This window comes from Oryx dammah, unplaced genomic scaffold (assembly GCF_014754425.2).
Source record: "Oryx dammah isolate SB20612 unplaced genomic scaffold, SCBI_Odam_1.1 HiC_scaffold_9, whole genome shotgun sequence".
Lineage (NCBI taxonomy): Eukaryota > Metazoa > Chordata > Mammalia > Artiodactyla > Bovidae > Oryx > Oryx dammah.
The window spans coordinates 43,661,007-43,673,319 of NW_024070193.1; the positions used below are offsets into that span (position 1 = coordinate 43,661,007).

The following is a 12,313-nucleotide window of genomic DNA, read 5'->3' on the forward strand; positions in this document are numbered from 1 at the left end:
AGTTTTTTCAGAGGACGGGTGGGAGCCGGAGGGAGAGGAGCTGCGGTTTACTGAGCTCCTGCTCTATGCCACGCTGTGGAAAGCAGCTCCTCTGGGTTATGAGCATTAGACACATGTTGAGGTTGCCCGTTAATCAGGATTGCAATCACAGATAAACCTGGAAATCTTAGTTGTTCAATGTAGCAAAGATTGATTTCTGAGTCTAGGGCTGCCTCCTGCCTTCTGGCACTTGGTAGGCCATCAGGAATGCGTGGTTTCCACAAGTCACTGTGGAGGGAAAGAGATGGGCTTGCTTTGTCTGGGAAGTGACAATGCCTTAACACCTTAACACCTTCCACTTAACACCTATTGGCCAGAACCAGTCACCTGGCCCCAGCCTAATTGCCAGGGAAGCTGGGGTCTGAGGGGAGCAAATGACTGTTTGGTAAGCACCGTCTCAGCTCTAGGGTACCTCAGTTCAACGGGGTTTATTACAAGATTCCACCTCACTGTGGCCCACATGGTCTCACAGGATCTAACCCTTGCCCAGTTCTCTCAGCTCATCTTGGCTACTCTCCCCACCCTCCCATTCATTCAGTTCAGCCAGTAGGGCCGTCTTTCATTTAAGAAGATACACCGAACTATCTTCTGCCTCAGGATTTTTGCATATGCTGTTCCTTCTCTTTACAGTGCTGGGTCCTGCCCACCCCCGCCCCCCCAACTCCCTTGCATTCTTTCCATGGTTCATCTCTCTCATCTTCTGAGTCTCGACTTAAATGGGACCTGTCCACAGACACCCCATGTAAGTAAGTGTCAGGCACCCCTCCCTTCCTCCAGCTTGTTTTCAGCGCAGAACTCCTCCCAGTTTATAATTAGATATCTTTGAACTATCATGTGGGTTTTGATAACGGTTGGCATCCCCTATCCCTAACACAGTGAGTAAGTGAATGAGGATGGATGAGTCATTTAGTAGCTGGGGAACGGTTCCAATGGAGGACCCTAGATAGGGTGATTGGGAAGACAGGTCATGCTCTCTGACTTGCCTAACTTCATGGCTAGCTTGAGCTGGGAGTTTCTAGGGCTGTGTGTGTATGAACTTTGGATGCCCAGAGAGGGAAAGGAAAAGGAAAAGAGAGGGTCCAGAAAGTTCTATTTGTCCTGCCATGGTCAGCTGGCACCTGGGTTCTTCACTTAGGGGCTGAATCACTTTTATTTGCTCTCAAAGGGATCCATTTAAGCCACATGAGTCAGAATAAACACAAAAAATAAAGACAAATATATAAATACTACATCACTGTTTACCGTGAGGTAACACCCCTCAGCCGAGGGCTGTGAAGAGTTGGGGAAATTCCAGACTTGCTCACCGGGGAAATACCTTGCTGGCAGCTGGAGTGCCCTTTGCTCAAGCGTGTGGCTCCAGGATTTGCCACTGTATCAAATGTTCCCAAGTTGCTGGCCCTGGGGTCTCCTCTCCGGCGAGGAGACCCCAGGGCCCTCTGCCAAGGGCCCAGCACGCATAAGCCTTTCAGCCAAAGGAAATGGGGCCTCCATAAACAAAATATAAGTAAGAGAACTATGTCAGGTTTCACTTTACTGAGGTATAACCTAGAGATAGCAACTGGCCTTTCCCCCCAGAGCTGTCATCTGAATTCAATAGGTTACACATATGGGAAAACACAGGAGAAAAAAACGCCTGACCTAAACTCGGGGGTGATGATCATAACAGTAGTAAATTACAATAGTAGCTTATAACTATTGAGCACTTACTTATTTCATCATCTCTCGGGGTGGAGGGCGTAGTTCCTCATCCTACTTGTCAGGTGAAACTTGGAGAGTTTCCTTTGCCCACGAGCCTGACTGCGGTGTGCATGAGTGGGCTGGAAGCCCTGAATTCACTATTGGGCTCCACAGCACATGTGATCTGTGGCTCATTAGAGAGTGGGACATCCTGAAAATACAAAGCAGAGAGAAAAAGGAGTCAGACCCACTGTCCCCTGGGAACTATGGAGAGAGCAGAGAGAAATGCTTCTGACTCCCTTCCTCTGCCCCTTGGAGCTGGAAACTCAATGCTCATCATTCTGGGTTAAACCAGCAGTTCTGAGCCTTATCTAGGGAGCTTTTGAAAACATCCAGACTCTGATTTAATTGATCTGAGAACCAACACCTCAACCCCTTGGCGCCCACAGCCACCAAAGATGTTACTTTGAGCTTTGGCATCTCCTCCCATTTCTAGGGGTCTTGACAGGAGAACCCCAAGTTGCCTGTCCTCCTGGGTGTGAGCAGGCCAGCTGCCAACGACACAGCGGACAGAAGCAGGGCACAGCTGTCTTCTATTTGGGCTTCCGTAATACTCAGCGCCACGGCCACTGCACCTTCAAGGCCCTGCCACTGCCCACTGAGACTCACATGTCCATTGGAGGGTTTAAACTGTTGGAACTGTCCACCCCAGATGCTTCCTTCAGGGAACCTAAATTGGGATCAGAGATTCTTCCTCTGTGTCTTTTGAGCAGCGAGAGGACAGAGAATGACTGAGCCACAGTTTGTGCCCTCTCTCGTCACTGGCCCAGTTATGTGTCTGGTTTTATATCTGGTTCTACTGAGTGCTGGGATTGTCCTGGGATAGAAGGGTTATAATTATTCTGACTCCGTAGAAGATGCAAATGAAGCTCAGAAGGTTAAAAAGTCCAGCCTAAGAGGGGCTGGCTCTGGAAGCTTCCCCACACTTCCTCTCACTTCTACTCGGTGATCACAATTCCTATTTTTGGTTCTCATGATACAGCAAAATCAACTTTTTGTGTGGACTCTTTTTGAACATGTAATTGCAGCGGAAAAAGAGTGCTGTCTCCTTGAAGTGTGAGGCTGTTCCCGTACATCAGTCATAGGAATAAATGATGTCACTGACTTGCTTTTTGGTCTTGGCAGACAGGAAACTTGTGAGATTTAAAGATCATCATGACCCTTTTGTGTGAGCATTATGTCCTCCTTTGCCCCATCCTGCCTTTGATGTTCTATTTTTATTTCAACGACACTCTGCTGTATGTACTGGCCCAAAGGAGTGGGCGTTGTGCCCTCTCAGGTATCACGGATCAGTTTCCAGGCAGTAAGAGGGGAAAAGCCACAGTTTCTCCCACTCCTGGGTTTGATGGTAGGAAAAGAGACAAGCAAAAGCATGCCCTGCACCTTCCAATTCAGATTGGGCATCAGCAACCCCAGAGTCAAACTGAAGATATGTCATATTTATGACATATCATGTCATGTCTACATCTCAAAACCATCTGAAAACCCACAGAGTGCTGAGACGGGGGTTTCACAGGAAACCGAAGCTTCTCAATTTGATTGCTACCGCAGGCCTGAAGCTGCATTCCATCAGCTGTCCGCTATGCCCTTGTGTGTGACTAGGTGGGACTCAAGTGGACTTTAGCTGAAATGCTCTGACGAGTTCAGTTTCAGGCTGGAGACCCCGCTGGGTGCCTCAGAAGTGTGCCCTCCCCAGGCGGGTGTGTGCCCCAGTCCCACGTTTGCACAGAGCACAGTGCCAGCTGTAGGCTCCCGCATGTCACTGCACACTCTCCTTAGGGTGAGAATGTAACGAAGCCGTTTCTGTTCCTGAGGGTGGAGGCCAGAGAGGTCAGCCACAGATGAGTGGGTGGCCTTGATGTTCCTACCAAATAGATCTTGACTGAGAGGCAAAGGTCTGTGCAGAAAGGGAAAGAGGAAAGGGATAAGTCACTGAAGTAAGGTCAGGCCGGGATGGCCAGCTTCACTCCCATTTGACTGATGACGAAACAGGCTCAGCCAGGCCTCGGATGGGGGAAGGTGCCGGTTGGGGTGCAGGTGGGACCCTTAGAAGCTGATAAATTCAGGAGCATCTCCTGCTGTGGTGGGCTACTTGGGATCCCCTTCACCAGCAGGCCCGACTGGCCCAGTGCCAAGGGAACTGGGGCCACAGAAGAGCCACCTCTGGCCCTGTGCCTCAGGCACAGAGGTTGTCATGGGGACGGCTGGGACGCGGCCCTTTGAGAAACATGAGACCCACGCGAAGCAGTTGGTGGAGAGCGGGGTGTGCCAAGGGGCCATCTCCTTAGGCCAGAGAGGGGAAAGGGGGGCTCTGAGAGGCCTGGGGGCCCCTTCCTCCTAGGGTGTTCGCTTCTGCTCCATATCTTCCCAGGAATCAGTGTTCACTACTGGTGACTGTCCCTGTTGTCACTCTCTACAAGAAACTGTGTCACCCAGCACCTGAGGAAGGCAGTATGTGAAGCGAGCAAAGACGTGGGGATCCGTGAATCCTGCTGGCAGGGCTGCCCTTAGGGAGGAACCTCGCTTCTGGGATCACAGTTGGGCCAGAAGGGCCTCTCCCTGATGGGACTGGCATGGGGGCAGCATGGTGCCTGAGGACCCCAGGTGGGGAGAAACGAAGTGTGTGACCTCTGGGGCCCCCATATGGGGTGGCGTGAATTTCAGTTTGGGAAGAGGGCAGAGTTTCAGTTTAGGAAGATGAAAAAGTTTTGGATGGATGATGGTGATGGTTGGACAGCAGTGTACATGCACTTTTCTTTTTTAAAATAATATTTATTTATTTATTTGGCTGTGTCGAGTCTTAATTGCGGCATGCTGGCTTTTCATTGCAGGCATGCTGGCTTCTCTCTAGCTGTGTCTAGTGTAAATGCAGTTACTGCCACTGAACTGTAAAATTATTAAGATGATAAATGTTATGTTTCATGTATTCTACCACAACTTAAAAAAACAAATGCAGTAAAACAACAACAAAAAGTTGTAAATGATTCAGAGTTAGGTTAAATGAAATTGAAAAGCCTCCAGCCCTACATTCTTTGCACCCAATATGTGCGCTGCTTAAGAGATAACCTGTGGGACTTCCCTGGTGGTCCAGTGGCTGGGACTCCATGCTCCCAACGCACAGGGCCCGGGTTCAATCCCTGGTCAGGGAGCTGGATCCCAGGTGCTGCAACTAAAATCCCGCATGCCACAATGAAAACTGAAGATCCCACATGACGCAACTGAGCCCCAGCGCAGCTAAGTGAGTTTTTTTTTTAAGAAAAGAGATAACCCACTATTTTAAAAATATGATACCACCACCACCAATGAAGTTCCCATGTTTTGAGCTAATCAGTTAACATGTTCTTAGTCTCATGGAAGTTGTCCAAAGCCAGCACAGCTGGGAGGTGATGAAACTGGTGTCTCTGCCAAAACCTGGACTCCGAGCAGCTAAGCTCTGCTGCTGCTGCTGCTGCTAAGTTGCTTCAGTCATGTCCGACTCTGTGCGACCCCACAGACAGCAGCTCACCAGGCTCTGCTACTTCTTTATAAGATAAAAGATATCTTATAAAATGCTGTGCTTAGTTCCTCAGTCGTGTTTGAGTCTTTGTGACCCCATTGACTGTAGCCTGCTGGGCTCCTCCGTCCATGGCGACCGTCCAGGCAAGAATATTGGAGTGGATTGCCATGCCCTCCTCCTGTGGGTCTTCCCAACCCCGGGATCAAACCCAGGTCTCTCGCATTGCAGATGGCTTCTTTACCATCTGAGCTACTAGGGAATCCCATGAATACAGGAATGGGTAGCCTGTCCCTTCTCCAGGGGACCTTCCTGACCCAGGAATTGAACTGGGGTCTCCTCTTTACCAGCAGAGCTAACTGGGAAGCCCATCTTATAAGATAGTTCCATTTAAAGGAATAGTATGTCAGTGACAGTAAAGGAAACAAAGAAAAAGTCACCCATTATCCCTCATTTGGCCTTCTGGATACTTTTGTGCATTCCCTCTGGCCTTTCCTCACTTGCTCGCACCCTGTACCCTTTGTCCTGCTTTTCCTCGGGTGGGGCTGCCCCAGAGCCGAGCCACCTGCAGAGGGGAACAGGAGTGCTAAGGACAGTGCATTTGAGTGGTTCTGTCCTTGCTGGGTGAATAAAAGTGAAAGCAGCCCCAGGTTTGAATCCATCAGCTCTTTGGCTGGAAACAAACCATTTCACCCATGAGAGCCTCAATATGCTCAAAAGTAGAAGGCAGAGATACCTGTCAGCCACCAGAGATTGTTGAGAACATCAAATAAATCTGCATGGCCTTCATGTGCAGTGCCGTGAATTTAGGCATTATTATTGTTCTGGTCCCAGAGCTCCTGTGTGAGAAGTTTGGTTCCGTAGCAACGATCGGGACAAACTGTGTTACAGAGAAACACAGTTTGTGTGTGTGCTCAGTCGTGTCAGATTTTTTGCGACACCATGGACTGTAGCCTAGCCTAGGAGGATTCTCTATCCATGGAATTCTCCTAGGCAAGAATACTGGAGTGGGTGGCCATTTCCTCCGCCAGGGGATCTTCCAGACCCAGGAATCAAACCTGAGTCTCCCGCATTGGCAGGCAGACTCTTCACCGCCGAGCCACCCTGGGAAGCCCCAAGACACAGTTTACCTGTTGGAATAAATGCTCCTGCAGACCCAAAGGCTGGAGGTGTTTCATTGAAGCCTACCCGCTGCCCATGTGAGAACGAGCGAGTGGCCAGTCTTCCCCACACTTCGGGGCACTCTGTTTTTTTGGTTCTCAAAAAAATATGGGTCCACCTCCCACCACCAGGAGGTGAAGGGCCTTGAATGCAGGGCCCTAGAATTCGGGTTTGGTCTGGGAGGCGGTGGGGGCTGGTGGTGGGGTGTCAGAGGGTTCATGTGCGGAGTGTGTGTTTTATCCTGGAAGTGGGGAGTCAGAAGGGCTCTAAGCAGGGAAGTGGTGGGGCCAGGAAGGTATCTCGGTAAGATGAGGCCTGGGGAGGGCTCTGGAGGCCACTGGAGCTGGAGGCCGGGACCAACCTGAGAGGAAGGCAGTGCTGGGGGAGGGAGAGGAAGCTGGTTCTTAGGAGCAGGCTCTGTGGAAGCTGGTGGAAACACACCCTCCGGTACCTTTGGGGTTTCCCAAATCACTGCAGAGAGGAAGTGATTACTCTCAAAAGGCAGCTGACCTCCACCCAGGCTCCTTTAGCCGGTCCTGCCTTCTCAGGCCGTGTGATCTCGGACAAACCACTTAACCTGCTCAGGTCTCAGGGTCCTCATCTCCGGCAGGATGCACTGCAGGACCTTGGGAGGATTTCATGCTTGCAGAACTGGGGCTGACCAGACGTCATGGCTCGCAGTTGATGTGGCTGCTATTTTCAGGCTTCCCATCTCTAGAACAGGGAAGGATGCAATGTCTGCGCTGCTCATGGAAGGGGAAGCTGGAAGACTGGCAGTACTTTTGTACTTAGGGGCTCAGCTAGGGACTCAGCAGTTCCCCCATGTGTTCAGGGAGCCTCATGGTCTACAGAGCCCTTTCATGTCTGCATTCTCGTTCCCTCCTCCCGACAGCCCTGTGAGGGAAGCAAGCAGATGTTATCATGACTATCACTTCGGTCTCATAGGTGAGGAAGCAGGCTCAGAGAGAGAAGGAAAGGTGGGTCTGACTCAGAGTGCCTGAGCTGGACGGTCACAGAGATTGTCGGGTCCAAGCGCTATACATTACACGTGGGGAGGCCAAGGCCCAGAGAGGGAAACAGCTTTTGGGGGCGCATGAATTTAAAGCCAAGCCCAAACTCTGAGCCAAGTCTCTTGACTTTTCCATCCAACCTCTCGATGGCTCACCCACTTCACTGAATGGTAATAGCTTTCTCTCTCCCTACCTCATTTCAGGGAAACCAGTTCTTGAAGTCAAGTCTTCCATCCCAGACTTCTCGGACACTGTGAAGCCAGGAAAGCCTTTGGCAGCTTCTGTAAGAAACACTGAGGATAAGCAAGAAACGGGGCAGCCTGTGAGGCCACCCATCTTTCCAGGCTCAGGTAGTTTTAATAAACTTAATTTTTTAATTTAAAGGAGATTTATTTAAGGAACTGTTTTATCTATGAGGATATTTAGCTCAGAGTATAATAGCAAAAAAATGGAAGCAACGAATGTGGGTGGCAAAATTAATCACAGATGGTGGTAACAGTAAAATCCTGCTAACAGTGATATAGGGAGGAATATACACGGGCTTCCCTGGGGGCTCAGATGGTCAAGAACCTGCTTGCAACGTGGGGGACCTGGGTTCAGTCCTTGACTTAGGAAGATCCCCTGGAGGAGGGCATGGCAACCCACTCCAGTATTCTTGCCTAGAGAATCCCCATGGACAGAGCAGCCTTGTGGGCCATGGTCCATGGGGTTGCAAAGAGTTGGACACGACTGAGCAACTAAGCACAACAGAGCACGTGTATATACACATGGAAATATGCTCGTGATACGTTGAGGTTAAAAATGTCAGATGATAGGAGGATATATGCCATCTATTACCTTTGTTTTTGTTTGGCCTCACTGAACAGCGTGTGAGATCTTAGCTGCCCAACCAGGGGTGGAACCCTGAATTGGCAGAGCAGAGTCTTAACCATTGGACCACCTGGGAAGTCCCCCATTTTTTTGTACAAAGGAAAAAGAAACTCAGTAACAGAGGGCTTTGTATGTGTTGCACACTGTTCTAAATTTACCCCTTCAAAGATGTTGACCTATTTAACCTTCAACTGACTGTAGGAGTTTGGTATTATTTTTCTCCCCATCTCACAGATGAGGAAACTGAAGCACAGAGAGGTTATCATCATGTGTGGTAAGAAATCATACACCTTGGAGTTGCCACCATGTAAATGCTTATTAAACATTGGCTGATCTTAGGAACATTCCAAGCACCCCAGCTAGGCTGAGTCTGGAAAGTTAATTCTAGGCCAAGTAGTCTGAATTATTTCCTATAGCCTATCAGGTTCATATGCAATGGGCCCATGTATTTTACCCTTGGTTCCCCAAGACCCAGCACAGGCTCCGGGCAAGGAGCCTAGTGACCTCTTCATCTGCCCTCCCCAGGCCCCTGGCCCTTGCAGCCATGGTAGAGGTTGGCAAGGGGTGCTGCCTGCCCCACAGCCTTCCTCCCCTCTGCCTGGCACAGATCTGCTGCTCTTTGTTCTGTGGAGTTTGCGTACGGAGCGTGAAAGTGACTTGCTCAAGGTCATGTGGGTAGGAAGTAGCATCTGAGCCATGTGATTTGAATGCTCATGTCCCCAGCCACTGCACACACCACTGCCCCAAAGCCTGTCAGCCCGCTCCAGTTGTCTCTACCTCCTTGTCCCCAGGCAGGTGACTTCCCCAGGGGACCCGTTCTTCATGTCATCCTTCCCACGTCTCCCCCGGAGTCCCACCTACCTTCTGTTCTTCTGCAGTCTCCTGAGTAGAGAGCCAGAGACCCCAGATCCATGAAACCTCCCAAATTCGTTGATGTGGCCCCCGAAGCCAGGGTCAATGTCAGCTGAGAGGAGCGGGTATGGGCTTTTGCATCCGGCAGACCTATATTTGAATCCCAGCTCTGTCCTCACCAGCAGGAGACTGACTACCTTAGCCTCTCTGTACCTCATTTTCTTCATCTAAGAATGGGCATAATAATAGAAACCACATCATCCTATGTGGGGAGTAATCATACACCTTGGGGTTACCACCAAGTAGATGTTCATTAAGCATTAGCTGATCTTAGGAATGTTCCAGACACCCCAGCTAGGTTGAGTCTGAAAAGTTAATTCTAGTCCAAGTAGTCTGAATTATTTCCTACAGCTAAAGAGTTTTTTTTGTTAAGGGCAGAACTCTGATCATTGGTTAAAGATAAGGGGATATGGTCCTAAAGCTTATATGACAGTGGTTGGTAGCCAAAGGGACGGAAAATAATAAAATAGGGAGATTCTAGGTGAGTGCGGATGAGGCTAGAGAAGATTACTGATATAGCAGCTTCTTTGGAGGTTCGTAAGCTCGGCTGCTATGAAAACAAGCCCCGTACGTCTCTGCCAGCCTTCACGCCCTTCGTTTTCTTGAATGGCACTTGGGAGGACATGTTAGACGAGTCAGGACGATAACTATCTTAGACAGAGACAGGAAGTCTATTGTCTATCTTTGCCCAAGCTTAAAATATGGGTGTGATCATTAATTTCCTCAAATAACCCAAAGCCAGTCTTCTCTTGGGAAAACCCCAAGGTTCTATTGGGCCCCAAAGTTCCAGCTATTTCTCTCATAGGAGTGGAGAATGTGGAGGCCAAGGTAGCTGGGGAGGAGGACTGACAGGTGGGAACGGTGCCTACTGGCAGTCACTGAATCAGCTTGACACCCTAGGGCGGAAGGCTCTTGGTAGCTAGGGAAGGAGACATAACCTGTCAAAACTCCATGGCTGACCAAGCGGTGGGAGTGGGATTCAGCTCATGTGAGTTGTTGCAGAGTTCACATCTTAACCTCTGCATCTCCTGATCCCCTGGCAGTAGGTGGGGAGGAAGTAGGGAGTGACACGGAGAAGGAAAATACACAAGCAGATGAGCCATGGGCAAGTTCTCAATACCTCCTTAAACAGATGCTCAAAGCTAGATTTCAGAAAAAAGGCCACTGAGTGACTGAAATAATTGTCACAAAGCCTTACGTATAGGAGAGGCATCGGCTGTTCATCAGAATTGATTTGCTCTCATTCTATATGTAGTTTTACCAGCCTTGGTACCCCATATATACCAGAGGCTGACCTTTGTGCTTTATGCCATGTTTTAATCTGGAAAAGAACTCTACAAAGAATGGACAATTACTGTTGTCTTTTGTTGTTGTTTCTTCATTTTTACATTTGAGAAAGCTAAAATGAGGCACAACTCACCCAAGTTCAAATCTTTAGTAACGACAGAGCCAGGGCTGGAGCTCAGTTCTGTCTGCTACCAAGAAAGAGATAGGGAAGCTGTAGAGGCTGACGCACTGCCTGCGACAGGGCAGGATCCAGAAAACTCCAAAATGAAATACAGCACCCTGCCTGCGTGATACAAGTCAGCAGGACAAGATTTCGGTGCATTCTGCTTGAGAAAGCAAATATTCTAGAAAGATTTCTGTGGGAAATGGCACACGAAAGATGAACTCTAGTGTTTCGGAAATGACATTTGTGTAGACCAGTGTCTTCCATGAGTGTTTCCAAAGAAAGCAAAGGCTTGTTCTTACCTGATTTCTCAGCCTTGCAGTACTGGCCCACATTCCACTCACTTTTCCCCCACTCTTCAAACCAGAGAGACAAACAGACTGAACCACCCTTAGTAGCTCTCCTGTGTCACAAGAGCAGACCTCAGTGATCCCCCTGCTCTGAGAGACCTGGTGCAGCCCCCAGAGCAAACCCCAGGTATCAGACCAGAGAATCATGGCTGTGTGAGGCCAGTGTGGACCTTGGTATTGCTGGGGCAATGGGAGAGGGTGAGGGACCATGTGTGCAGCTTAGTGCGGCCACCCTGGGGTGGGGAGAGCGGTTGTGCAGAAATGCAGGAAAGAAGCAGCGGGGGAGTCGAGTTGGCCTGGAGCAGCTGTCCCCAGAGCGCAGAGCCTCTGCCTGCCAGTGTGCATGGAACACAGGTGTTAGAGCATGTCTTACATGCACAGAAGACTAGGGATTCAATGCTGGATACTTAAGATGTGAATCAGAGCAGAGTGAAAGAAAACATCGTGGAGCAGCTCGGACGCACGACCCACACCTAGGAGGTGGACGACTATGACCGCTGTGACTCAGGCCAAGGGCACTGAGCTGAGCCCAAGAGATGGCAGGGCGACAGTGGAGGCCTCTGAAGATGGAGCAGCTGTGGGTGGAGCAACCACCCAGGGAGCCTCCCCTCTGCACCCAGGCACCAGGGTGGGGCTGGGGTGGGGGTGGGAGCAGCTGTGGCAATCATCCTGGGGGCAGAGGCACAGAGGGATCTGAGTGAGCAGCTGGTCTTTGGTCAGTTACACTGCCAGCAGCTGTTCTGCAATGTGTTGCTGGTTTTACTTACTTTATTTGTTTTACCTTTTTATTTTTTTAAATTGAAGTATAGTTGATTTACAGTGTTGTGTTGGTTTCAGGTATACCGCAGAGTTATTTAGTTATACAAATATATACTTCCATTCTGTTTTTTTCAGGTTATTTTCCCTTATAGGTTATTACAGAATATTGAGTATAGTTCCCTGTGCTATATAGTATGTCCTTGTTGGTTATCTGTTCTGTATATAGTAGTGTGTATCTGTTAAACCAAGCTCCTAATTTATCTCTCCCTCAACCTTTTCCCTTTCATTGTTTTTTTTAATGGCTGAGTAAAAATACCCCATCTTCTTTATTCATTTATTCTTGTTTTATTTTTTCCTTTTTATTGGCCAAAAGTTTAATATCTATATCTGAGCTATAGCTCTTATTCCGAAGCTTTAAGTTGCAGTGCCCTGAAGGACAAAGAGGGTATGTGTGACTGTGTGTACACCTGTGTATTTTGGGGAGGGGTGTTTATTGTTACTACCCCCATTCTGGGGGTCTCTGGTGCAGTGT

General features: G+C 49.2%; 1 protein-coding gene across 1 annotated transcript in view; it reads left to right on the forward strand.

Annotated features, from left to right (window-relative positions):
- Nucleotides 1-12,313, forward strand: part of IRAK2 (interleukin 1 receptor associated kinase 2) — a 54,298-nt gene that overhangs the window by 19,630 nt on the left and 22,355 nt on the right. The window contains exon 3 of the mRNA XM_040246106.1: nucleotides 7,644-7,790. Coding sequence (XP_040102040.1) covers nucleotides 7,644-7,790 — 147 coding nt within the window. The remainder of the gene's footprint in view (nucleotides 1-7,643; nucleotides 7,791-12,313) is intronic.